Here is a 26,213-nt window from a genome sequence, read left to right as displayed (position 1 = left end):
CATATGACTTACCAGGGTAGCTGATAGATTGGTACAACATAGAATTTTAAACTGGTTGTCATTTAAGTGGATATATATGTAGGGGTTTTACTAACCACCAGCTGTTTTTCTGCTTATTCCCAGCTGTATAAACTATTGCTTACTGTATTTTATTAAGATCGAACAATAGGCATTTGGGTGCTTCAGAAGTGAAACCTCTTTCTGTCTGTACATCACGGTAAACTTTAATGCTGTAAAATAATAATTTCATTTTTGACTGTAATTTATTATTCTCTCTCCCTTTTCTCCAGCTGCCCACACAGACATATTTGAAGTCCAAAATATTTAGAGCAAATCTCACTTTCTCTCTATTATGTGCAATTAAATTGCCAGTTGTTTCCTTGAACAAGCTTTTACACACATACATGCGTATTTTGTTTGCTAGGCCTTTTTCTTGAGTGTGTAAACCTCCAAGTCTGTCTCTCCAAATTCGGTAACTTTTTACAATGAAATCTAATAATGTGTTCAAATTATGTTTCCTCAACTTTAACAGCACAGAAAGAGGGTCTATTCTATATTTAATCTGTAGTATGTTAGATAACCAAACAATATGTAAAACTTACAGCTGTCCACGCTTCTGTTCTGCACCGAGAACATAACCATTCATTATGGATTTCATGAGAAGGAACACCATAGCAACCTAGAATGAGAAAGCTGATTTTAGTAATATATTCTGTGTTTCTAATCACGATGTCATACAATTCAACCATGTACAAACAGCAGTAAATCATATACTGTGATCAAGGAAAGTTTTCCAGTGCAAGGATGATTGCTATTCTATAGTATGTGTGTGTGTGTGTGTGTTTGTGTGTGTGTTTGAGTGTGTGTTCGTGCACGTGTGTGTGTGTGTGTGTGTGCACGTGCGTGTGTGTGTGTGTGTAAAAGAAGAGGCACAGCAGGGTATGTTTTTATTTTCTGTAACTTCAGTAGCAAATCATCAATTCCCCCTGCAGTAACAAGGTACAATTTGAATCAACGTGCTGACATTCTACGCAATTACACTGCACCTCTATTTAAGGCTTTTACTCAGACTTCTTAGATGTAAGCATTCAAGTTCTACTACATGAAGAAGATACTACAGAAAAATCATGCATTAATCAGTCACTTGAAATTAAGGATGTAAGGTGAAGGAAACTGCTGCATTAAAAGTCAATAGAGATATTCACAAATCCTCAATTTTAAAAGGATTTTACCCTTACAACTTGTTAAGGAAACACTAACAACACAGAAGGGTTTAAAATATGAGGAGTAAATTTAAAGGCTTAGTGTTGAACAAAAAAACAGAAGTCTCTGCTCCCTATAGTTAAATGAACATTGCAAAACTAACTTCATTATTTTTAAAACAACCATTAACACATAAAACACTTAACACAGGGCTAAAAAAAAAAAGTTAAAAAATGATTTCAAGCATTAATTATGGAAATGTTTTTCAAGTGCTTTCTTAGACATACCAGAAGCTTATTTAACTATTATTTATCAATAAAACATGATTTGAAATGGAATTGCTACCAACTGAAATAGCAATGTATTTACTTGCATGAACTCGTACACAACACTTTGCACAGGAAATAAGAAGACTTGTTCCATCTTCATCAATTAAGGCATTTGATGGATAGTTTTCAGTGTTTTCTTCGCTGTAGATAAAACACATCTCTGGAATAAGAGGTCTAGACTTCTCATTTTCCATCACCAGTGTTTCTTCTATGTTTGTTTCCTTGTAAGTAGAATTTTCTTCCTCAAGATTGTCTGGCTGGAAATAAAATAAAATCTACATTTAAGTAAAAAGAGGAGAGTCTTCCTTTCTGCTCTTTTTAATTATTGTCGACTGCCTTCTCCTCATGCAGCTCCTGCACTAATAATGTAAGAGCTTATAAGAAAATTAACTACTACTGGTTATCTATCACAATCATTCTATAGTTCCTTGTCTACTCAAATAATAAAAAAGCACTCAGTCTGAAAATTAGTATTACTGCAACAGTGTTCAGTGATACAGTACAGTGACTCCCACTAAGCCCTTCAGCTGGATCCAGTGCAAAAGTTCAGTTTCCCAGGTCTCAAACAAAAAGGTTTCCTGTTTAGTAGCTTCAGAATTAGTACTACATCAGCATTTTTAGATGATGTTTGACACAAATTTCACAAGCCAATATCAAACTGTGTCCTGGACTAGAAAGTTTCTATGGAAATACTGTTCCTGAGAAGACCCAAGTACTACAAGAAGATATTTTTTCAGCACTGTAGGAAGGAGATGTGGAAGTGGTTTTGATGAAAAGCATTTGACAAAGGACATATAAGGAAGTAACTAAAAGATATGAACCTGTGTGGGTTAATCACTGTCATGCTTTTATGATTTTTGGTTATTGATATTCCACATCGTAACATCATGTAGGGCACTGGGAGTTAAAGTGTTAATGCTCCAGTTCCAGGTACCTGTTTGGAAGAGAAGAACTACATTCCCCAGGGGGTTTGGTGGTCAGAGAGGAGATATAACTCCTGGCAAGGTCACTTGATATCCCTTTCTCCTTCAGCTCTCCTCCCTTTTGCTCATCCTGACCACACGCACTGCTTCAGCACGACTGTAAGGCCTACGGCTTTCAGATACTCTCTCATTACATTTGCTTTATTTGCCTCAGTTCTAATTATATTGTATTACAGTGCATTATCTTGCCTTCTGATGCCATATTTAGTAAGTCAGTTTGTTTCTCCTCAGATTGTTGCCACTGTTTTTAGTTATTTTGGGGTCCCCTGTTTCCCTTTTCCAGTGGCATGGATTTTCTGAAATCCTTCTACCCCACTGGTCACAGAACCAGGCTGAACCAGCCCATAAACTGTTGACAATCACCTTCAAAATTGTAACTTTCTGTATGTGTAAGCATACACGCACTAACACCAATCCAACATAAGTCCCAAGCAGAAGGCACATGCTGTCTGTAACAAAAGATAAATGCAGGTGGATCAAGTACCATCTCTAGTTTTAACAGTACTGAGTTTATTTGCTTCCCATACAGCCAAAATGAGTAAGTTTAACTTATTTTATTGTACTAGCAATTTTCAGGAAATGCTGTAGCTGGGCAGCTATTTCACACTCCTCACAAAGATAAAACTCTAAGGATCTTGCTTACCTTGTAGTACGGCATGAGAAGAGTGCAAATAGCACAGTGGGGCTTCTTCTTTGCACACCATGCATTGTATTCTTTTTCAGCATTGAAATTAGGTGTTCTCGTCTGCCACAAGTGGACCAGAGGCCTGGCCCATGTCTCAGTCTCCTGAACTTCCTCTTCAGTAAATGCAGTTTCAGGCAGTTCTTAAAGAAAAAACAGAAGAGATAGTGGGCACCAACTGGAACACATTAAGTTCTGTCTGATCATCAGGAAACACTTCTTTAATGTGTAGGTGATGAAGAACTGGCACATGCCGTCCAGAAAGGCTGTGGAGTCACCCTCCTTTGAGGCCCAATGGACAATTGGGCATGGGTCTGGGCACTCTGCTCTGGGTGGCCCTGCTTGAGCAGGGGCTGGACCAGACAGGTTCCCTCAAGGTCCCTGCTGAATGCAACTAGTCTGTGATTCTATGAAAGCAACAATTGGATATATTCTTTTCCTGAAATGGAGAGAAACAATACTGAATCTGTCATGCTCACTAATAGGAAGACCAAAGAATGCTAATCTGAGAGTGAATACAAATGCAAAAGTCTAAAGGAATTATGCATCAGGACAAGCACACAAAAAAGCACAGTGACATTGTAAGCTGACTACTTCACAGAAAGTATTTCAGTAGCTCTTCAATTTACAATTTGTATTCATATCCTTATTCACAACATTAAAAACTATCTCAACTCCCCCAACCTCAGCTCTGAAACCAGAGGCCATGAACTCTGCCTTAAATCCCTCAAGGCTGGAACATCATATCTTGCCATGCAGCACAAGGCAAGTCACTCTTTCCACACAGAACAGCACCAGTCAGCTGTTTAGGTCACCTATCACTCATTTTCCAAAAGAAAAAAATAGATGAATGTTATCACCAGTACACAATGGGGGAAAAATCTGCTTTTGTATGTAGCTGGACAGGTAAGAATAGCGCATGCTGTAACCCAATGTAAGAAACAATTGTTTAATAATATAAATTGTTTAACAAGTATCAGTGAGCTGTTCTGGATGTTGTAGAACATAGGTGACAACCTTTAGGTTTGCCTGGGCTGCACAGAGTGAAGAAGAATTGTCTTGGGATGCTGTCTTTGCTGTTGCTGAGTGATGGATGCACCCCTAGGGCTGGCCAGGCTGCTCTACAGGGAAAAGCCACCGCCATGATGGCAGGGCATGAGGCTAATAACTAGCTGTCCGGGGCCATGGGTTGGACATGCCTGTTGCAGAATTTCATTGATTCATGTTGTGCCTGTGTAAGACTTTAATTTTAAAATTCTAAAGTGACTTTAAGAAGTTCAGAGCCTCTGGAGAAGGTAGAGAATAAAATCAGATTGAACCCTGAAGAGAAAGAGCTTATCCAATAGGGGCAATCTGAAAATGCCATTTGCTCTTGAAAAAGATGCCGAAAAAAGGCATCTGGAGAAAAGCAGACATCATTGTCTTCATTTCAGCCGAGATAATTTTCCTCACAGAAGCTGGTATAATGCTGTGCTTTGGTTTTATGAGATCAATACTGACAACACTGATTTTTCAGTTATTGCTGAGCAGTGCATACAGTCAAAGACTTTTCAGCTTTTATGCTGAAAAGGCTGGGGTACACAAGAAGCTGGGAGGGGACAAAACCAACACAGCTAACTCAATCCCATCAAAGGGGCATATTTATGAGAAAAACAAAAAATAAAATTAAAAAAAAAAAAAAAAAAAAAAAAAAAAGTTTATTTCAGAAGGAAATTCCAAAAACATGTTGTGGAGTACAGGAGTACATTAAGTTGAATTATCACTTTCTTTCAGCCCATTACTGCTTTCATTCACACTATGAAAATTCAGTAGCTTTGCAGGTCTCCTGGTATGTTAAATTGTTATGAGTTGCTACAAAAGCATTATAAAGTTGACAGCATTTTTATCAGCACTGAATAAAATATGGATTTAAGATATTGTATACAAGCAGTCCTAACATTTCCAAATACATATATACGATCAAAGTGAATTTTATTCCCTTTTATATTGTTCCTCACGAGAAGTAACATAAACTCAATAAGAAATCATCATAGTATCATAGTATCGTGAGAGTTGGAAGGGACCTTAGAGATCATTGAGTCCAACTCCCGGGATTCGAGCCTTCTGTGTAGCAGAGCGGCACTTCTACCCCTTGTGCCACAGGGGGGATTCGAACCCTGGGCCTCCAGTGTTGCAAGCAGCAATTCTACCGCTGCACCACTGGGGCACACTACCAGTAAATCGCCAGTAATGAAGGTAGAAGGACAAAGACAAAATGTCTGCCAAAAAAAAGCTGTCACCAAGTCAATATTCAGCAGCAGTTCTTTACTGCAGATAATAGAGCTGTAAAAGAATAGCAACAAGAAAACAGCTGAAAATAAGAAGGAAATAACATAAAACACAGGCATCACTCTTTCAGTCTTCTGCACAGCTTTTGTTGTTGTTGTTAAAGGCCTTATTAACCTAAAGAGAAATTTTAAAATTACCAATTATTTTACTTCTCTTACTTGCAGTTTTTCAGAATTGGCTTCATTTTTGCTGTCATTCCTTTCTCCCTAAATTAATTTTTGACAGCATGAAGCTAATACTACCGTTAGTTTAATTATTCACTATGTTTGTGAACTCATAGTGAAAGGATTTTGTCAATCTAGGCAAAGAAAACAAAGCGAACACAAAATTTGTTGAGAAGATCTGTAACTTATGACTTCTCTATCTCTTATCTACTTTGAATTTGATAACCTTTGATCCCATAACCATGGGAATAATAAACTCCCACCAACCCCAAACTTGTGCAGGATCTGCCATTCCATCTGGATGCATGTAAGTCTAAGAGTGCAATGCAGTTCATTCCAGGATACTCCAAGTGCTTGCTGAAGTCATGAGAGACTTTTCAGTTATTTTTCAATCATCTTGGGGATCTGGAAAGGCCCCAGACAACTGGAAGCTGGCAAACACTGTCTCAGTTTTCAAAGTCAAGAAAGAAGATTCTGTTAAGCACAGGTCTGTCAGTCTGACTTAATGAACTTATTTTACTTTTATTATAAGCTTTACTATTGTCTCTGACAATATCCTGGACAAAATATTCAGAGTATAGCTAGACAAAAACATAAAGCGTTGGCTGAACAACTGGCTGACAGGCCAAGCTCAAAGGGTTATAGTAAATGGAGTTACGTCAGGCTGACAACCAGTAGAGTTCTAGTAGAGTTCTCAGGGTTCCATTTGAGTGTCAGTTTTCTTTAAAGCTTTTATAAATCATCTGGACAAAAGACTCAAATGCATTCTAAGAAAGCTTGCAGATGATACTAAATCAAGAGGAGCTGCTGCCTCCCTCTAGGGTGGACAGGCACTGCAAAGAGATCTTGACAGACCAGAGTGCTAGGCAATTTAACAAGTACCAGATTCTGAACCTGGGAACAGAATTCTGGGACAAGGAAAACCTGTGAACAGACTGGAAGATGAGTCTGGAGGATGAGAGGTTAGAGACCAGCCTTTGCAGAAAGGAATCTGGGAGTTACGATCAATGCCAAGACAAATATGAGTCAGCGGTGTGCCCTGGCAGCATAAGGGCCAACAGTGCCATGGGATGCACCAGACCCAGCACTGCCATCAGGTGAGGGGAGAGATTGCCCTGCTCTGCTCTGTACTGGTACCATCTCATGTCAAACAGTTTTGGGCACCCCAATACCGTGTAGGACATAAAACTATCAGAGAGCTTCCACAGGATACAAACATGGTGAAGAGTCTAGAGGCACACAAGGAGCAGTTGAGGTCTCTGTGTTTGTTCAGCCCAGAGCAGAGGAGCTCCCTTTGGTAGGCTGCTGTATTGGTTCTGCTTTTGATGAGATCTGTATTTTTACCTTGATTACATATGAACTCCACTATTTCTGTTTGCCCTTGTGCAATATTCACAAATCATTTGCAGACGGGAGTGACAGAACACAAGGGATGGGAAGAAATCTGACAGCACTCTTCAAATATTTTTTTTTTGCTTTCCAGAGCTTTGTATTTTCAAACCTCATTCCAAATGAAGTCAAGAACATATCGTATGCATATTGGTCTGCATCTTTCACCACCTCGGAAAATAGAAATTACACTTTTACTAAATTTCCCTCTTTCCAGCACATTTAGAGCAACTATTTCCAGTTATTTTTTTTTACTGGAAAACCTTCTATATTACTTCCAAACCATAACAACTGTAATTATCCCTTCAACTCCTTTGAGAGAGGACTGTCTTCCCAATGAGCCTTACTACAGTCTCTTAGTCTGTGAAGGCTGCTCTAAAAGTAATTCCTTCTATTTTATTACATTGACCTACAACACCAGAGGCAGATGGTGGTGGTATGGCAACAAAGGTTGAACTTTCCCACTAATTTTCTGTTACATTTTGTCGCTGTATGACAAATGGCAGCAGAGAGGCAGTCTGACAGAATAGTGTCTATGAAGTAAAGGTGTGTCAATGAATTATTCCACACAGGAAAAACTGCACCCACTGACACACACCAATGCTTGCTGAACATTTAGGGAGACCAACCAGTGGTGTGAATTCAGTGAGGCAGTGGTGCTGCACTTAAGCAGTGGCAAAGGCAACAGTGGTCCCCTCTGCAGGTGCAGATTTTTACAAGCATAGCATGCAGGCTCTTGTTCACTGCTGGCGAAAATGCACAGATACTGGTGGTGTGTTGTATAGCAATGTTCAGTAGTTGAGAATCTGCTCTATCATTAAGTTTTATTGTGCTCTTTGCATCTGTAGTAGTTTCCATGGAAACAAACAGGAGGCGTTCTTTTTGGAGCAACCTACATATCTGCATGAAATCTGACATGCAAGCTCTGTGATGTGATGCTCCAACATGTTACTTCCTATGACTTCTCACTCTTTCTTACCATAACAAGCCCAGTAGGTCATCCAGTTAAGGAAGAATATCCCTCCTACTTTCAGGAGACTACCTAGCCCAACACTTCTTAAAAGAACGTGACACATAACTAGGAGTATACAAAATCAACAGTACATAGAATAGATGTTCTTACTAGCTATGAACTTTCTGATCTTTGTATGTCTTACAGTTTTCTCTACTCTCCAGATATTTTCTAGGAAACCTCAGACTTAATTTATCCTCTCTTTCAGGGGCTTCAGAAATCTTATTCAATCTATCTCCTCACAATCAACATCCACACACCAAAATCATAAAAAGTCAAATTAAATTGATATGATAAATAAAGTTACAGAGTACATGACTCTCATTACAGAACATGACAACAATGTTGCCTTCAGCAGCTTTATCACCACATAGAATATGCAGTCTTACATGTAGATATTCTGTATAAACTGAACCTGGGAAGTTTCACTTTGGTTATTTCTTTCAAACACGAACCAACATCACTGATGGGAAGAATTCTGATGTCAGTTTCTTTGCTGGTATAGGAGGAGTTAGCTTTCTCAGACAAGTTACATACTATGAACAAAACCTGTCAGTCTAATTATGCAAAACAGACAAGAAAACAAAAAATCAGTTCTCAAACCATTCGAAAGAAAGTCTAGAGCATTAAAAAAATCACTTGATACAACAAATACTACTGTCCTGGAACATCTTACAGACGTTCCTTTCTCATTCATGTGAAAATTCCTAAGTACTGTTTACGCCCCTCAAAAATGTGGAAAACGTGTGTCTTTGTAAAAATTATTTTGGTATTTGCTGAGTAGTATCCAATTTCTCTTATTCTCTTTAATGTCTTGTTTCACTACTTGCCACATAGTTGAAAAGCAACCTCTGACTTAGCCTAGAAGAAATTTACTTTCCCAACTCACATAAATGCAAGTAGATTCAGGGTGATTCATGTAAATTCAGTATTTTTTTTACCAGATACGTGCATTATAATCACAAATGTGACCAGCATCTCATTATGCTCCTACACAATGGTATAAGGGACACAAAGTAACTGCAACTTCCAATTTTCCTACACTCAAAATCTACCCGAAATTAGGATGCTCAAAGAATGAAAAGTAATTTGTGATGCCCACAACGACTGCAAAATTTCAGAAGTCCAACTGTCATAAGATGGCATGCTTCAACTATATATCAGCGCAGATTCCCTATGTTTGAGACCTACCAAAAGCAAAGTTTCCCCTCCTAAAAATCACATCTACTTTGCAAGGCCAGCGTGTAGCATTTTGTGAAATACTATAACAAGATTTTTCACTCAAAATCTGTTGGGGTACTGACTTGTCTTAGCAAGGATTTATGAGTGCATACAGTAGTTCTGAGTAGATGGAGTGTTCTAGAATAGCTAAGCTAGGCCTGTAGGTTAAGAGTTAGTGGGTGGGGGGTTTAGGTAAGTGTGTGTACAGGTTCTCTCGCGTGCATCGGGTTTTGTGCAGCAGGTGTACGCGTCTGCGCGGGATTTAGGATGGTGTATAGGGAATGTGACGCAGCAATAAATTGAGAGAAGACATCATGGCATCCATGTTTGTGTCTCTCCCCCGGACAGTCGAGGTCCCAGGGTAAGTCGGGTTAATTGGCGAATACGTCAAGTGGTGACCCCAGCGACGTGATTTATGATTGAGGAGTTTGCTTGTGGTGTGAATGTAGAAGTGATTGTGTCTGTTTTTGTTGGGTTTTTTTTTGTAGTTTGGTGTTCGAGTACTCAAAGAAGCGGCTGAGAGAGAAGCCGAGAGATGCGGCCGGGAGTGAGTAGCCGAGAGAAGCGGCTGAGAGATAGCGGACGGGGAAGGTCCTAGAGTGAGTAGCCAAGAGATGTGGCTGAGATGATAGCAGACGAGGAAGTTCCGAAAGTGCGGCCGGGGGAAGTGGCCAGGAGAGAGCGGCCAGGAGGTCCAAGAGAGTCTTTACCATGGCGGCAGGATCCATTAAAGAGACGGTAAAGATTTTAAAGGTGCTTGCGAAGGATGCGGGGGGCACATTGTCCTCTAATAGCACGGAGGGGTTCATCCAATGGATGATTCAGGGGTGGCTGAGTGAGTCAGCCGCACAGGCTGTGGACCTGGATAAGGTTCAAGCCGCAGGGACGGAGTTACTATCAGCTGCTGGAGCAGGAAATACGTCTGCTCTTCAGCATATCTCTGCTTGGGGGGTGTTACAAGCTTGCTTTTACAAACTTTACAGCTCGCAAGGTGTGTGCATTGCGGTTGCGGGTGTCGTTTATGGCTTGCCGAAAGCGGCAGAGCCGGGGAATTCGAGCTCTATTAGCTCGGGGGAGAGTTTTTAGCTGCTCTCTGACGATCCATCTCAGGAATGCGAAGGGTGATAAAGGGAGAGAAAAAGGGGGAGGATGGTGTTAATTCTCTGGAGTCAGCACAGGCCTTTTCAGTTACTGAGAGAAAAGCCTTGGAATCCTTGTTTGCAGAGGGAGATGATTTGCCTGAGAGGCGGTTAAAAGAATTTTGGTGGCTTTCGGATAACTTTAGGTTGTTAGCTCAGGCATTTCCAATTCAGGCTGCACAACAGCAGCAAGAGTGTGGTTTAGCAGAGCCCCTTAAAGATCCGGTGGACGATTGGTATATGACTGTTAAGAACTGCGTACTTCAAAGAGATTTTATCTTTCAACCATTAGAGGGGGGAGGGCCGCTTGTACGCCCCGAGGTACGGGATCCTCAGGGCCGACCCACCTGGGAGCCTTTGGATTGGCAGCTAGTTAAGGAATTAAGATCGGTAATGGCTACTTCAGGCTTGGAAAGTCCCGCCTGCCAAGCTCTATTGGACATGATACAGATGGAGCTCATCACCCCCTTTGATTGGCATAGTGTGGCCAGGGCTGTCCCATCGCCCGCCCAAATGGTGTTTTTTGAAAGTAAAATGGAGTCGTTGGGACTGCTCCTAAGTATCCAGCTTTCATAGTGACTGGGACTGTGTGCTTCTTATTGATTGGTATTGCTTTGTAACCTGTTACACTGCAGATAACAGAGAAGTGACATAATGGGAGAATTTCTAGCATTTCCAATGCAGTCTCAGGAAATGGAATTATTAGGCATTATCCAGGTTATTGTGTGCTTCTATTTTATTAATGGATTGGATGTGAATTAAATAAGATCTAATGTTACCAATGCTGGAATCTACAGGAATAGTCATTTGATGTATTAGTAATGCTCAGTTATGATGCTGTTAGCCTATCAATTAGCCTTTTCTTAATTTGAAAAGACAAAACCTGGAAAGAAATCTTAGGCAAAGGGGATGGCCCTGTATCATAGAGTGATCACTTCCTTTCATCCCACTAATCAGGATTTCTAAAATATGACCATGCATCACAAAGGCACACAGAGAGCTGATTTCAGCTGATTTTAATGGCTTATTCTGTTTTTCTGTTTTCCAAGCAGGTGTTTCACTTGGGCTCTGTATCATGCACTGGCCATGCAGGTATGGTGTACAACTGGGAAATACTCTGCAAGAAGAAAAAAAAAAAAAAAAAAAAAAAAAAAGGGGGGGGGGGGGGGAAGGGGAAAAAAAGGGGAAAAAAAAGGGAAAAAAAGGGGGGGGAAAGGGAAAAAAAAGGAAAAAAAGGGAAAAAAAGGAAAAAAAAAAAAAGGGAAAAAAAAGGGAAAAAAAAGGAAAAAAAAAAAAAGCAGGAGAGAATCTGTGATGGGTGAGAGACGTAAAGTGCACTTTGAAGCAGGGGACGCCCTGCTGGCACTGCCTATTGCATCCACCGCAAACACATTTTTGGCACATTTGCCCACTAATAATGATTCTATCTGACATGCAACTCCATAAATTTATATGACCATTAATTACCTATTAGTTTAAAAGGCATGGTTGTGAGCACTCTAAAAGGACTTGCTGCACAAATTTTAGTGATCATTCAAATCGATATATCAGAGTATGCAAAAGTTGAAGGCTTTTTCTAATCAGTTACAGATCAACACAGAATGGAACCCCTTAGAGATTTATTTCCAGGTTGCAGTAAAAATGTTTCTGGATTTCTGAAAACTGGATTTTCTTTGGTGGGGAGCTTTGGGTTAAAATTGGTACAAAACTCCAGCAGACTTCTACTGCTGAAGACAGAACGGCTGCTAAACTGTTGTCTCTTTGGTACTAAATAATGGAAGAGCTTAATCAAATTCAACAAGGAAGAATGTCTTCAAATTGTTTCTGCCTGGATTCAACCCGTGTCTCATCCCCCCCCCACTCCCCCGAACTTGTGTGCTGTTCTACATTCCGCCCCTGATGCTTCGATGCTGTCCGTGCCCCCCCCCCCCCCCACCTTTTGTTCGTGGTGATTCTGCCTCCCTGCACTGTGTCTTACTTCCTTTTGCTGTAGTTGCTGACAGTTATGTTATGATTTCAGGTCCGAGCAATACTTCAGGCCCAGACACAGATGGACAGGCAACTCTTTCATCAACTTAAGACTGGCATTACATGGTTACATGTTATGTTAGATACCTGATATTAATTTGTCTAATGCGTCACTTATATTAGTTACACAGTAGGCTGCCCAGCCCTACATTAACTTTCTCATCCCTTTCTCGACTTGATGCAGGAACAGCTCAAAGAATGAAATGCTACAATTGTGGGAGCCTGGTCATCTACAGAGGGACTCTAAAAAGCCTGCGCAAGCAAATAAAATTGCTCATACTATTCCACATTGACCCTGTCCCAATGCAGGAGGGGGTTGCACGGAGCGAGAGAATGCTGATCCAAACTCCCTGTTGCCACACAGCCCTGCGATCTGCCAGGAAACGAGAAGAGAAGCGCGTGACCGCACACTATGACAGCAAATACGGTCCGGAATCGGTCGGCCACTGCCTGGCCAGCTCACTCAGACCAGCCACCGTCGGCAGTGCAGGAGCGGATCTGGCCATCGCCCAGTCAGTGCCACAGACTGACAACACCGTGACTCTTATTCCAACAGGTGTCACAGGCCCCCTTGGAGACAGGCATAGCGCTTTCTTATTAGGAAATTCTTCTATTACACGGATAAAATTCTGTTTTTTCCAGGACTTACAGATGCTGACCATGCTGGGGTGCTTAACATAAAGGCATGGATACCCTCACTCTCTGTTTTATTTCTACAGGGCAAATGATTAATTCCTTTTCATTCTTTGACTGGACCTGGCATCAAGGATCAAATTGGTGGATTTGGAACATAAAAAAATAAATAAATAAAATAAAATAAAATAAAAGGAAAAACAAACAAACAAACAAACAAAACATTGTTACCATGCTTAGTAGACGGTTGACAGTTATTAGGCCTACTGGATACCGAAACTGATGGTACCATCATGAAATCCTAATTCTGCTATTGTAGGAGTTAAGGGGTACACCATATGCTTGGTATATGCTTGGTATCTTGCACAACAGTACCGACCAAGTGATCATCGAACACACTAATCAGACATTGAAATCGCAGTTAACGATGTTAAGGGAGGGGGGAGTCAAGGGTGATCTGCCAAGGGTGATCTGACTACGATATTGCAATAGGTGCTGGTAGTGCTTAACTAGCCAGCAGCTCTGGTGTATCTTCTTGGGGGTCTGGTGTTGGGTGCTCAAATCTTCTAAATGATGCCCACAGATCTTCTCTCATGGGGTCGAGGGTATGCTTGTATTTCCACAGGAGCCAGAACCCAGTGGATTCCTGCCTGTCTGGTCTGGCTGTGGTTGCCAGCTGTTGCTGCCTCTACTTCTGCTCTAGAAGCATAGAGACGCTGACACCAGAATGTGATGACCGCATGTATCTCGATGGGAGCATGTACCAGGTCCTAGGTACTGTCTTTATCTGGCCCCAAATAGTTCATAATACTACACGCGTGACTGCACTGCTTGCTTGTTGGGCAGCAAAGAATATGAATCACATTTCCCATACACTGACTGATATAGCTGATACTCTGAGTTCCCTTGGCACCGGACTGACTCAGACAAGGATGGTGGTAGACTTTCTGCTTGCTCGAACTGGTCTAGGTTGCGCTGAGATGGAACAACACCTAGTCCTGAAAGGATTCTGCTGTCTTGACTTCAGCGCGAATGCATCTTCGGCCATAGACAAGATACGACGGGAAGCGAAGGACATAGCTGACTTGACATTCCAGACATCAAGTACAAGAACTGGGGTCTCTTCTCCAATTTGCTTGGTCTTCCAAGGTGACTTGAGAATGTTCCTACTGTGGGTGTGACTTCCTTAGTAGTTATCCTGCTTGCTGTGTGTTTGATTCCTGTTATAGTTCGTATTGTTCACCATGTTTTGGATCGGGCAGTTAGTCGCCTTCTCGCAGTTAATTTAGTTTTAAGTGCACCACATGGAGATGGTTATCAACCACTATCCACGTGTGACTCTGAAACATCACATTAGCAAAGAGAAGGGGGAGATGTTGGGGTACTGAGTTGTCTTAGCAAGGATTTATGAGTGCATACAGTAGTTCTGAGTAGGTGGAGTGTTCTAGAATAGCTAAGTTAGGCCTGTAGGTTAAGAGTTAGTGGGTGGGGGGTTTAGGTAGGTGTGTGTACAGGTTCTCTCGCGTGCATCGGGTTTTGTGCAGCGGGTGTACGCATCTGCGCGGGATTTAGGATGGTATATAGGGAATGTGACGCAGCAATAAATTGAGAGAAGACATCATGGCATCCATGTTTGTGTCTCTCCCCCAGACAGTCGAGGTCCCGGGATAAGTCGGGTTAATTGGCGAATACGTCAAAAATCCTACATATTTACACTGTTCTGCAAGAGTCCACGTACACTGTTAACATGCTGCTAGAATGCGCTTTAATGCCAGTCACTTATGCAACAGTGCAAACCAGCAACACGCCATGATTCACAACATTATTTGATCAAACACACTTTGTGATAAACTGTCCTGCTTCTGTGAGCAGCTACTAATATTGGCCCAAAAAGATAATTAGAAAGACTCACATCGGCCAGTGCAGTCATATAAAGCACACTGTATGTCTGCAGAGAGTATTTTCTTCATCAAAACATTTGCAGCACAGCTAAGGAATCTGTTTTGATTTTCATGTCTGTTGTCACCTGGATGAAATCACAGAATCATAATCACAGAATCACAGAATGTCCAGGGTTGAAAAGGACCACAATGATCATCTGATTTCAACCCCCCTGCTATGTGCAGGGTCACCAACCACCAGACCAGGCTTTCCAGAGCCACATTCAGCCTGGCCTTGAATGCCTCTGGGGATGGGGCATCCACAGTCTCCTTGGCCAATCTGTTCCAGTGTGTCACCATCCGCTGTGTGAAAAACTTCCTCCTAATATCTAACCTAACCCTCCCCTGTCTTAGTTTAAAACCATTCCTCCTTGTCCTATCATTATCGACCCTAATACAGTCATATCCTCTCCTGTTAATGAGCTCCTTTCAAATACTGGAAGGCCACAATTAAATCTCCCCAGAGCTTCTCTTCTCCAAGCTAAAAAAGTCCAGTTCCCTCAGCCTTTCTTCATAGGAGAGGTTTTCCAGCCCTCCTCTGGATCCACTCCAACAGCTCCACATCCTTCCTGTACTGGGGCCACAGGCCTGGATGCAGTACTGCAGATGGGGCTCCACAATAGCTGAGTAGAGGAGGACAATCACCTCCCTCTCCCTGCTGGCCAGTCCTCTTATGCAGCCCAGAACACAGTCAGCCTTCTGGGCTGCAAGTACACATTGCTGGCTCACGTCTGGCTCTCCATCTACCAGGACCCACAACTCTGTAGAAGCAACATGAATCTGACAAAGGCCCTCCAGAAGTTTGCAAACCTCATATCCACCCAGATTCTTGGCATTCTGAGCATCCAGGGTGTACATGTCTGGTATACTTTTCCAAGAGGTCTGCAAGCTAAGAATACAAGCTCTTCTGAGGTGAAAGTTTAAGGTTGCTCCTGACAGAAGAGAGGTCAAGTTGTTAGTTAAAATAAATATAGTTTGGCCTGGATGCAGTACTGCAGATGGGGCTCCACAATAGCTGAGTAGAGGGGGACAATCACCTCCCTCTCCCTGCTGGCCACTCCTCTTATCATGCAGCCCAGAACACAGTCAGCCTTCTGGGCTGCAAGTACACATTGCTGGCTCACGTCTGGCTTTTCATCCACCAGGACCCCAAGTCATTCCCCATGGGGCTGCTCTCAAGGAGATCTTCCCCCAGTCTGTATAAATACCTGTAACTGCTCTGACCCAAGTGCAGCACCCTGCACTTGGCCTTATTGAACCTCATTTGGTTTTCATGGGCCCATTTCTCCAGACTGTCCAGGCCCCTCTGGATGGCTTCCCTTCCTTCCAATGTATCCACTGTACCGCTCAGCTTGGTGTCATCTACAAACTTGCTGAGGATGCACTCAGTGTTACTGTCTGTGTCACTGATGAAGATGTTGAAGAGCACTGGTCAGAAAACTGACCTCTGTGGGATACCGCCTGTGACTGGCCTCCAATCACTGACCTCATAGCTCACCATATTTCATAGCTCATTGGCACAAAGTCCTGAGTAGGACTTTCTATACATGTGCTTATCAGAATTCCCTGGTTAGAAGTCAGAAGCATCATTTGTTTTTACAACTTACATTCCATATTAAGAATTAATCAAGACAAAAGTGAATATTGCAACCTTTATCCTCTTTGATAAAGGAGTACCTACTTATCCATATCCTATGGGATACATCTTGCTGCCAGAGAAAATAAAATGCAGGGGCTGCATCTGTTTGCCATGGCAAGAAAATTCAATATACATTTGCAGATCAGCTGACGACAATTTTCAAGAGATTCTAAACTTTCATGCATAGCACACAGGCACACTTGAAAAATACTCAAAAAGAAAACACCTCAGAAGTCTCCAGTTGATCTATCCCTGTTGCTTGATCTTCATCTCAACCATACCACTCTAGATACAGTAATTATTCCCATAGTAACAAATATTATATCAAAAAATCAAACTGACATGTCAGCTACAAAAACAGATGTCTCTTTAGAAGAATATGTTCTCATGCTACTTCATATTCAAGTATAAATATTACACTTCACCTGAAATGTAAGTGCAACTTACACATCATTTTCCAAGGCAGTCACTGCTGCAGCCATGTTCTGCAGCAGAGCAGGGGATTGCCATGTGAGGGGCCATTTTAGTTAAGAGGTGAATAGACTGCAAAAATCTGAGAAACAGCCATGACCAGACTGAGAACTTGTGGGTTAAAATCAGGGACTAGAGCAATAACAAACCTTGTGGCTGCAGACCACTACAGGCTGCCTGATCGAGAGGAGCCTGATGACAAGGACTTCTTGCTTCAGCCATAACAGCCCTTGTATTCATAGTTTCTCATCTGGATGGGGGATTTCAATCACTCAGGCATCTGCTGGGAAAGCAACGCAACAAGCTGCAAGCAATTCAGGAGACTCAAGGAGACTGGAGTCCATTGAGGATAAATTCTTGGTCCAGGTATCAGACAGACTGAACAGAGCTAAAGAATTACTGGACCCAGTGCCCACCACTATGAAGGAGACCATTTAAGGGAGTGAGATCAGAAGCAGTCTGGCCTGTAGCTACCATGCCCAAGTTCTTGATCTCAAGGAACTTGGCAAAGAGCAGAGACAGGACTCTGAAGTTCAGGAGAACAAAATTTCAGCTGTTTAACAAATTACTGGATGAGGTCCACTGGAGAACTGCCATTAGGGACACAAGAATGCAACAGATACAGCACAAGAGTTCTCCACCCCCAGCAGAAGAAATCAAGCAGAAGAGGCAGGAAACTGTCATGGCTGAGCAAGAACCTTTTGGTCAAACTGAGAGATAAGAAGGAAAAGTATAGACAGTGAAAGCAGAAATGGGTTGCCTGGGAAGAATATGGGGATGATGTTCAGACATGAAGAGATAGGATCAGGAAAGCCAAGGTGGAGATGGAACCGAACTTGGTGAAGGATGTGAAAAATAACAAGGATTTGTTTAGATACATTGGTCAGAAGAAACAGGTAAAGGAGAGTGTAATCCTCTTCATAGTTGAAAAGGGAAAATTGGCTTCAACAGACATAGAAAAGGCTGAGGTACTCAACAAGTTATTTGGTCTTTACTGCCAGTCAGGCTTCCCACATCTCTCGTGTTCCTCAACAAGGGACAGGGCTCAGGGAGGAAAATTCAGCCCACTGTATGAGCAGAGCAAATCTGAGACCTCCTTCTGAGACTGAATGTGTTCAATCTAGGGGGCCAAACAACATGCATACCAGGATCCTGAAGGAACTGGCTGATGTGTTTGCCAAGCCAATCTCTCATCATATTTGAACAGTTAAGGCTTTCAGGTCAAGTCCCCCATGACTAGAAAAATGAAAATATGCACTCTCATTTTTAAGAAAGGGAGAAAGGAGGAACCAGGAACCTCTGAGGCCAGAGAGCCTCATCTCTGCCTTCTATGAGGGAGCTTATAAGCACAAGGGGGACTGAATTTTTACACAGTCTGAAACTGACAGAACAAGTGGAACAGCTTGAACTGAAAAAAGGGAATTAACATTAGACGTAAAAAAGAAATTCTTTACTTAGAGGGTGGTGAGGTACTGAAACAGGTTGCCCTGGGTAGCTGGATGCCACCAAGTTAAGGAGTACTTTGGTAAAGCGGATGTTCAGTCTATATGAAAGCCCTGATGGATCTACCTGGGAGGAGTGATAGATCTGAAACATGTCAATAGAAGGTGGCTCTTGACAATCCAATAGAGCATGGTGATCCTAAGAAGTGCTTCAAGATTGAAGAAAGGTAGACGTCAGTCTTATCTTCAAGAATGGCAAGAAGGAGAGCATAAGAAACCACAAGCTGGTCAGCATGGGATCACCAAGAGGAAGTCATGCTCAGCTAACCAGATTAACCTTCACAATAAATGACTGGCATAGTATTTGATGAGAGAACAGAAGATACTGTCTACACGGACTGTAGTAAAGCCTTTGACACCATCTCCCACATGATCCTTGTAGTATACATTAAGACAACCTCTAATCTCAAACCAGCCACCCCTTTTATGACTGTAAATAAAACTTAATTATGTATAATGCATTTATAATGCGTAAGAGGATATCCTGTATATCTAAGAGGACAGTAAGCAGCCAATTCTCCTTTCTGCCAAACAAAAACTTGTAGTCTCTACTGAAACATTCCTTAAGGTGGAGGCATATTTTGTATGTATATCAAGGCATTGTTCCTATGCTTTACATGATAATACTCTGTGAACTATGTGATCCATCCAAAAATAAAATAAAGAACAACTAAAATGGAAGAAGTCTCGGGAAAAAAAAAAAAAAAAAAAAAAAAAAAAACAGGGAGTGACTGACCACATCTGTTACAAAGGAAGCTGAATTTATCACAACATAAAGAGAATCACAGAATCACAAAACTGCAGGGGGTGGAAGGTTCCTCTACGGACCACTGAGTTCAGTCCCCCTGCAAAGCAGGTCCCCTACAGTAGGTTGCACAGGTAGGCATCCAGGCAGGTCTTGAATATCTCCAGAGAAGTTGGTCTTTGTTTCAAATAAACAGCTGTATCAGTTGTGTGGATCATCTGGTTGTGTGAATGTCTTTCCCAAAGCAGATCAGAAGAGTGTGAAAGTTTTGTTAAGCCCATCAGATCAAAACACAGGAACTGTATACATGGCTCAGTCCAACATACAGCATAAAAACTGAACAAGGAAATTTCGGTTGGAAATAAATGGAAAATGAATTTTGAGGACAGCAACAGGTTTGAGCTGACTTCAACCTATGCATCACTTCCTGGCAGCTGGTGACATTCAGCATCTTGATAGTGAGTGTACAGAGACCAGAAATTGGAACCACAATTCTGTTGTGATCCAACTGTATATTTTAATTGCTAAATTATGGTTGTATTGTGATTTCAATACACTGCTGTAATCCCTCTGCTAATTTTAAATCCTATGTAACATAAACTATTTTCCAGAACCTGGTCAGAGAGTAACAGAATCAGACACTGACATAAAAATTGAATTCTGCTGTACTGGAATTGTGCATTGCATGCACACATAAAAAGACTGAGTGCGCTTGGCTAGAGTGAGCATATGCTTGGAATCACAGAGTCATAGAATTGCTCAGGTTGGAAAAGACCTTAAAGATCATCAGGTCCAATCACAACCTAACCATGCTACCCTAACTCTAACAACCCTCCACTAAATCATGTCCCTGAGCACCACATCCAAATGGTTTTTAAACACATCCAGGGATGGTGACTCAACCACCTCCCTGGGGAGCCTATTACAGTGCTTAGCAACCCTTTCTGTAAAGATGTTCTTCCTGACATCCAACCTAGACCTCCCCTGGTGCAACTTCAGACCTTTCAGGTATTTGAAAAGAGTAACAAGGTCTTCCCTCAGCTTCCTCTTCCCCAGACTAAACAGCCCCAGTTCCTTTAGTTGCTCCTCATAGGGCATATTCTCCAAGCCCTTCGCAAGCCTTGTTGCCCTTCTTTGGACCTGCTGCAGCACATCAGTGTCCTTCCTGTAGCAAGGTGCCCAAAACTGAACACAGTACTCAAGGTGAGGCCTCACCAGTGCCAAGTACAGGGGCAGGATGACTTCCCTAGTCCTCCTCACCACACAATTTCTCATATAACCCAGGATGCCATTGGCCTTCTTGGCCACCTGGACACACTGCTGACTCATACTCAACCGACTGTCCATCAGTACAAGGTCCCTTTCTGTCAGGAAGCTTTCCAGCCACTCCTCCCCAAGCCTGTTGTCTGGGTTTGCTGTGACTAAAATGCACGACCCAACACTTGGCCTTACTGAAACTCATACAGTTCACCTTGGCCCATCGATCCAGACTATCCAGGTCCCTCTGTAGTGCCTTTCTCCCCTCTGGTAGATCAACCAAGCTTGGTGGAAGGGAGCGTTAAATCCCTTTCCTGAATACACTCTGACAATATGTCTTATTTTGATTCCAAAACCTTGCCAACACATCATTAGAGGTATCACTGATCTTGGTATGCTTTGGCAGTAAACCTGTGGAATGGTCTTCACATGTAAGAGTGACGTGTCTACCCATCATCTCCTTTCAATGGGATGTTTAAGTCTGTCAATATGCACAATAGAATTTTTAAACATAAAATAATGCCTGTTTCTTTGAACTTCTACTATACCTCTGTCTGTAACTGCTTCACACATTCATGCAGAATTCTACAGTGGATTAATACCAGCCCCTAAAAAGTGGTAACAGGAAAATATAAGGCAGGATATTCCCATACATATGAGAACCTTGTCCCTGCCATCTGTAACAGTAGTCAGAGATTCTGATTTTTCATAACCACCAAAACATTTTTTGCTTCACCATAACTATAATGATTTGTTGTAGTAATGAGGTTAAGGTAATGAGGTAAAAGGCAAAGTAGCCTTTTTCCCCAAAGAGAATCAGAAACACTTAATGAGCCAATTAGTGACTTTAAATAAATACATAACAGCTGTTATAAAATGCACCGTATCAAACAATAATTCAGCTATAGTAGTACTGACACTAGAAAATAATCAGCAATGCCCAACTTCATACTAGTTCCCACTGCCACATTTGTACCAGAAAAGAACATTTATGAAGGATCAGTTAATCACTATAATGTAATTTAGAATATAGTCATTCTCACTTATGCAAACAATAATATACACCTGTATCCCTCTACATATTTAAGAACAGGGAAACATTTAACAAAGTGTCTAGACAAAATGAAACCTTAGTCCAGAATGGGTTTTGATACAAAGACAACTCCTTCTAAAGCAAAGTAGAGATAAACAGTTGCTTTCCAAACTAGTAAGTGAATGAAATAAATGTTCTCGCAAATGTTATTGGTTTAACAGTTCAAGCCAAACTTGTTCCAGCACTCAAGACCACTGCTTTGAACGATTTTTGCTTACTAAGTTAAACTCAAATTCTCAGATGGAAAACATTTGGGCCATTTGCAGAATGGATTGTTGCCAGTATTTGCTGATTTAACCCAGCAGATGTGAAAAGCCATAGACACTAATACAGTACAATTTGCTTTTGCCAGTCTCAACAATGATTTTGCTGCTTGAGGTTATGTTCCACTGATGATTCCTGGCTTTGTAGAGCAACATTCTCTGCTATGAAGAGCATAGCAGCATCTGTTATTTTTCAGGTAGTTGAACATAATCTCAGCCCTGGGAGGCATTATATATAGTTTGAAATGTCCTAGAGGAACTAATAAAAAAAAAAAAAAAAAAAAAAAAAAAAAGTCGGTCAGGGAAATAGACTTGGAACTTCGAACTTCACTGCTCCTGCAGTATATCAGCAAAACCAGTTTCAGAAGCTCTCTTTTTATTTTAGTAATGACAGACTAGCTTTCATAGAAAAGCATGAAAATACAAATATTTAAATTTCTCACGACAGCGCTCTAAAATAGATACACATTTTTGGTTAGAGTCTAATTGCTGGATTATTAATGAAGGCCTCAGTTCTCATAAAAATTGCATGTGAAGACAGCCATACTGAATCACAGCACAAGAGGCTAAGCCTAGCAGCTTCCTGATTAAATAAAGCTTAACGTTCAGAATAAAATAACAGGATGCTTTATTAAAAAATTAGTTGTGGCAGATATCAAGATGGTTTGAAAAGGTCACAAAAATTCAGAGTTTAAAAAAAAAAAAATCTTTAAGTCTAATCTGAATCATATACGTAGATACTGGGACACTCCAATTTTTCTGAGGCATATTATTAGAGTCCCATAATGAAATCTGCATTTGTTTTGCGATTAAACTGTGTATAACAATTGCCACACTTTGCTAAGTATACTAGTATTGTAAATATGTAGTACTATCCTGGTTTTGCAGGGCATAGAATTAATGTTCTTTATAGTGGCTGGTACAGTGCTGTGTTTTAGACTTAGGATGAGAATAAAGTTGATAATGCACTGATGTTTCAGTAGTTGCAGAGCAGTGCTGTTATGGTTTTGTGACTTCTGTTGTTGGTATTTCACATCAGAACATCATACAGAACAGTGGCAGTTAAAGAGTTAAATGTCCTGGTTCCATGTTACCGCCATTTGGGGCATTTTGGGGTATCCAAGTGCTAACACACAAACTTTCAGCTTTCATACTGCCCTGACAGTAAGGATCTAGGGATGCTCAAGAAGCTGGGAGGGGACACAGCCAGAACAGCTGGCCCAAACTGCCCAAAAGGGGCATTCTATGCTATATGGCATCATGCCGAGCAATAAAACTGGGAGATTTGCTCAGGGAAGGGCTGTGGTCATTGGGGGCCTGTCTGGGCATCTGTTGGCCGGCAGCAAGCAATTGCACTGTGCGTCATTTGAATTTTTTTGCTACTATTTTTTTTTTTTTCCTTTTTTTCTTTCTTATTTTTTTTCTTTCTTATTATTTCAAACAACTTCTCACACATTTACCTTTTTCAGTTCTCTTCATCACCCCACTGTGGGGGGAGAGCAAACAGCTGTGTGGTGCTTAACTGCCTGCTGGGTTAAACCGCTACATACACAATTGCTACACTCTGTTAAAAGCAATTTGTACTTGCACTGTGATTTAAGTGCGCTGCTGTATCACTCTGATAAATCAAAATCCCACGTAACTTCAACTATTCAAATAAGAAAATTTTGCATTATGTTTGAAACCCTGCATGTATAGAATATTTTAAAGAACCCGGACAGCACGTATTAGACGTTAGCTAGCACGGTTGGAAAGATATTTCCAAGGGAGAATAATGACAACTTTGTCAAAAATAGGTTTTCTGACTTGGTATTAGTTGCAAATAAGAACCTAGTAGAGAAAGCCTATATTGTAATTAAGAACAGGCAGCAATAAGACTGACTGCAGACAGGACCACTACCATTTTGAAGAGCGAACGATCACTACAAATACTAGTGAAGGCTAGCAAAGTGCAACAGCTAACTTTGAAAAGAAAGGATAGAAAAGCTATAACCAAGAGTTTTATAAACAGAAAAGTAACTCGCTGGTTGCACTGATAATTAGGATGAATTTGAAAAACGTAAAGGTTCTAGAAATTTGAATAAAAGGAAGAAGATCTAGGCTTGGCTGACGGTGAGTTATTTGTGAGTAGTGCGGCAGTCAGAAGAGAAAAGAGAACATAATATGCTAGAACAAGTAAAAAAAATAATAATAATAATCAAGGAAAGATAACAGTGCATTAGCAATAAACAGAAAATCAAAATAATTTCTTAGGCTCAAAGTTGCAGCCTTAAATAATAGTACATGATGCCCATATGCAAAGGGATCATTTACTACCATCTACTGAAACAGACTCAAAGTGATTGCCACCATTTATACCAGGAACAGCAAATGATCAAGAGGTATCTGGTTTAATATCAACCCTCCTAAGAGCAACAGTTTAGATGACTCACAAGAAGAAAGCATTATGAAACTGTTTGCTCCCATGGCAAAAGACAATTAAAGACAAGCAACAGGCCTGAACCAGCTGCAACCCTTCCTAGAGACTGGAGACATTCAGCATAATTACAATGAACATATTATTAAACAGTAATCAAATTCACACTTGTATTTTGACTGGACTGTATACTGCAAGTGCTACACTCTCCTAAACATAATTTGCACTTATATTGTGATTTAAGAGCATGCTGTATCGCTCTAGTGAATAAAAATCCCTATATAGCTTCAGCTGATCTCAATTAAGTACATTTTGTATTCTGGATTAAATTCTCCATGTGTTAAAATTCTAAGAGGACCTAATCAGACTATGCAGAACACAACCTTTCCTCTACCAAAAGGTTGCTAAAACCTGATTTGCATTACTCATTCCTGAAACTAAGCAACTTCGAGAAATCTCTGAAGATTCATACTGTAAAGTATCAGTTTGCATCTAAATAATCTGTGAAACACTCTTACAGGATTAAACATCTTCATTAAAAATAACAAAACAAAACAAAACAAACTTTAACAAGAAAAAACAAAAAACCCTTCAACTTGATTTGGCTTCCTTGTTATTGAAAAAAATATATTCTCTACTTCAAACAGCAGACCATAGAAGTACCTCTTAAGTGTAAGGGGTAAAAATCAATCTTACCTCCTTTGTTCCCAAAATAGCTGAACTTCTTGCTGAAGAATTCAGCAGTAATAGCTAAGACTTATACTCTCAAAGATGTCTACTAATTCCAGCTACCGAAGTTGAAACATAAGCAACACATTTTCACTGATACTAAAAAGCCTGGAATACCAAGTGATTCCACAAATAAAACACACACATCTGAAAAGCAAGCTAAAAAGGTGACTCACTGATCAAGAAACCACATATAAGTAAGTAGTTGGTAGGAAGAACTGTCAACACAAAGCATAAATAGCATAGTTGTGTTCAAATTTCCATTTTCATATCTAATGTACATTATTGCAATTCCAGTAATTTCATTTGTCTTTACACTGTACAGGTTTAAAGACAAGCCATTCTATTTGCAATTTAGTTCAAAGAGGCATGTCATCAGAATTGAAATAGAAGCAAAAGAAAACCTGCTGGAATTTACTGCATAGCCTATCAGCAATGTAGCTGGCAGTGCAAAATCAGTACATGAATAAACTACAAACCGAAGACTGGCTGATATCTGCTCTTTTAAAAGGCTTTAATTCACAGCACCACAAAAGACTACTACCAGCTGCTTTCTCCATCCCATTCCCTTATGTAGTTTTTTTTTGTTGTTTTTTTTTTTTTTAATTTTTTAATGAATGGAACTTTTCATTTGTATTCCAGTTCAGTTTGCTCGTGGACACTACTTACCAGCCAGAAGTTGTGACCATCAGATAAAATTAAAGTGAAATTTCTAGGTACTGCAATTCAGACACTACTGTTGACCTCCTTCTAGTACTTGAATAGAACATATGGAGAGGTGGTGAACTGGCTTTTTGCGTGGTGTGATAGGACAAAGGGAATGGCTTTAAACAAACAAAAAAAACAACAACTACATTTGGATTAGATGTTAGGAGGACATCACAGAGGATGGTGAGGCATTGGCAAAGGCAGCCCAGAGAAGCTGTGGATGCCCCATCCCTGAAGACATTCAAAGCATGGTTGGATGGGGCCCCACACAGCCTGACCTAGCGAGTGGAAACCCCCACAGCATGGGAGCTGGAACAGGATGGGCTTGTGGTCCCTTAT

The 26,213-nt window shown here is 40.9% G+C and overlaps 1 protein-coding gene across 3 annotated transcripts in view; it reads right to left on the bottom strand.

The window, feature by feature from the left end:
- The window catches only part of KDM4C (lysine demethylase 4C), a 295,106-nt gene that overhangs the window by 98,318 nt on the left and 170,575 nt on the right, over positions 1–26,213 (bottom strand). For all 3 annotated transcript variants that reach the window (XM_072358921.1, XM_072358920.1, XM_072358922.1), the window contains exons 13-15: positions 3,159–3,340; positions 1,573–1,789; positions 603–679 (exon numbers count right to left, since the gene is read on the bottom strand). In XM_072358921.1, the coding sequence (XP_072215022.1) occupies positions 603–679; positions 1,573–1,789; positions 3,159–3,340 (476 nt within the window). The remainder of the gene's footprint in view (positions 1–602; positions 680–1,572; positions 1,790–3,158; positions 3,341–26,213) is intronic.

Source organism: Excalfactoria chinensis, chromosome Z, assembly GCF_039878825.1.
Source record: "Excalfactoria chinensis isolate bCotChi1 chromosome Z, bCotChi1.hap2, whole genome shotgun sequence".
Classification (NCBI taxonomy): Eukaryota; Metazoa; Chordata; class Aves; order Galliformes; family Phasianidae; genus Excalfactoria; species Excalfactoria chinensis.
This window is presented reverse-complemented; position numbering and strand designations above follow the sequence as displayed.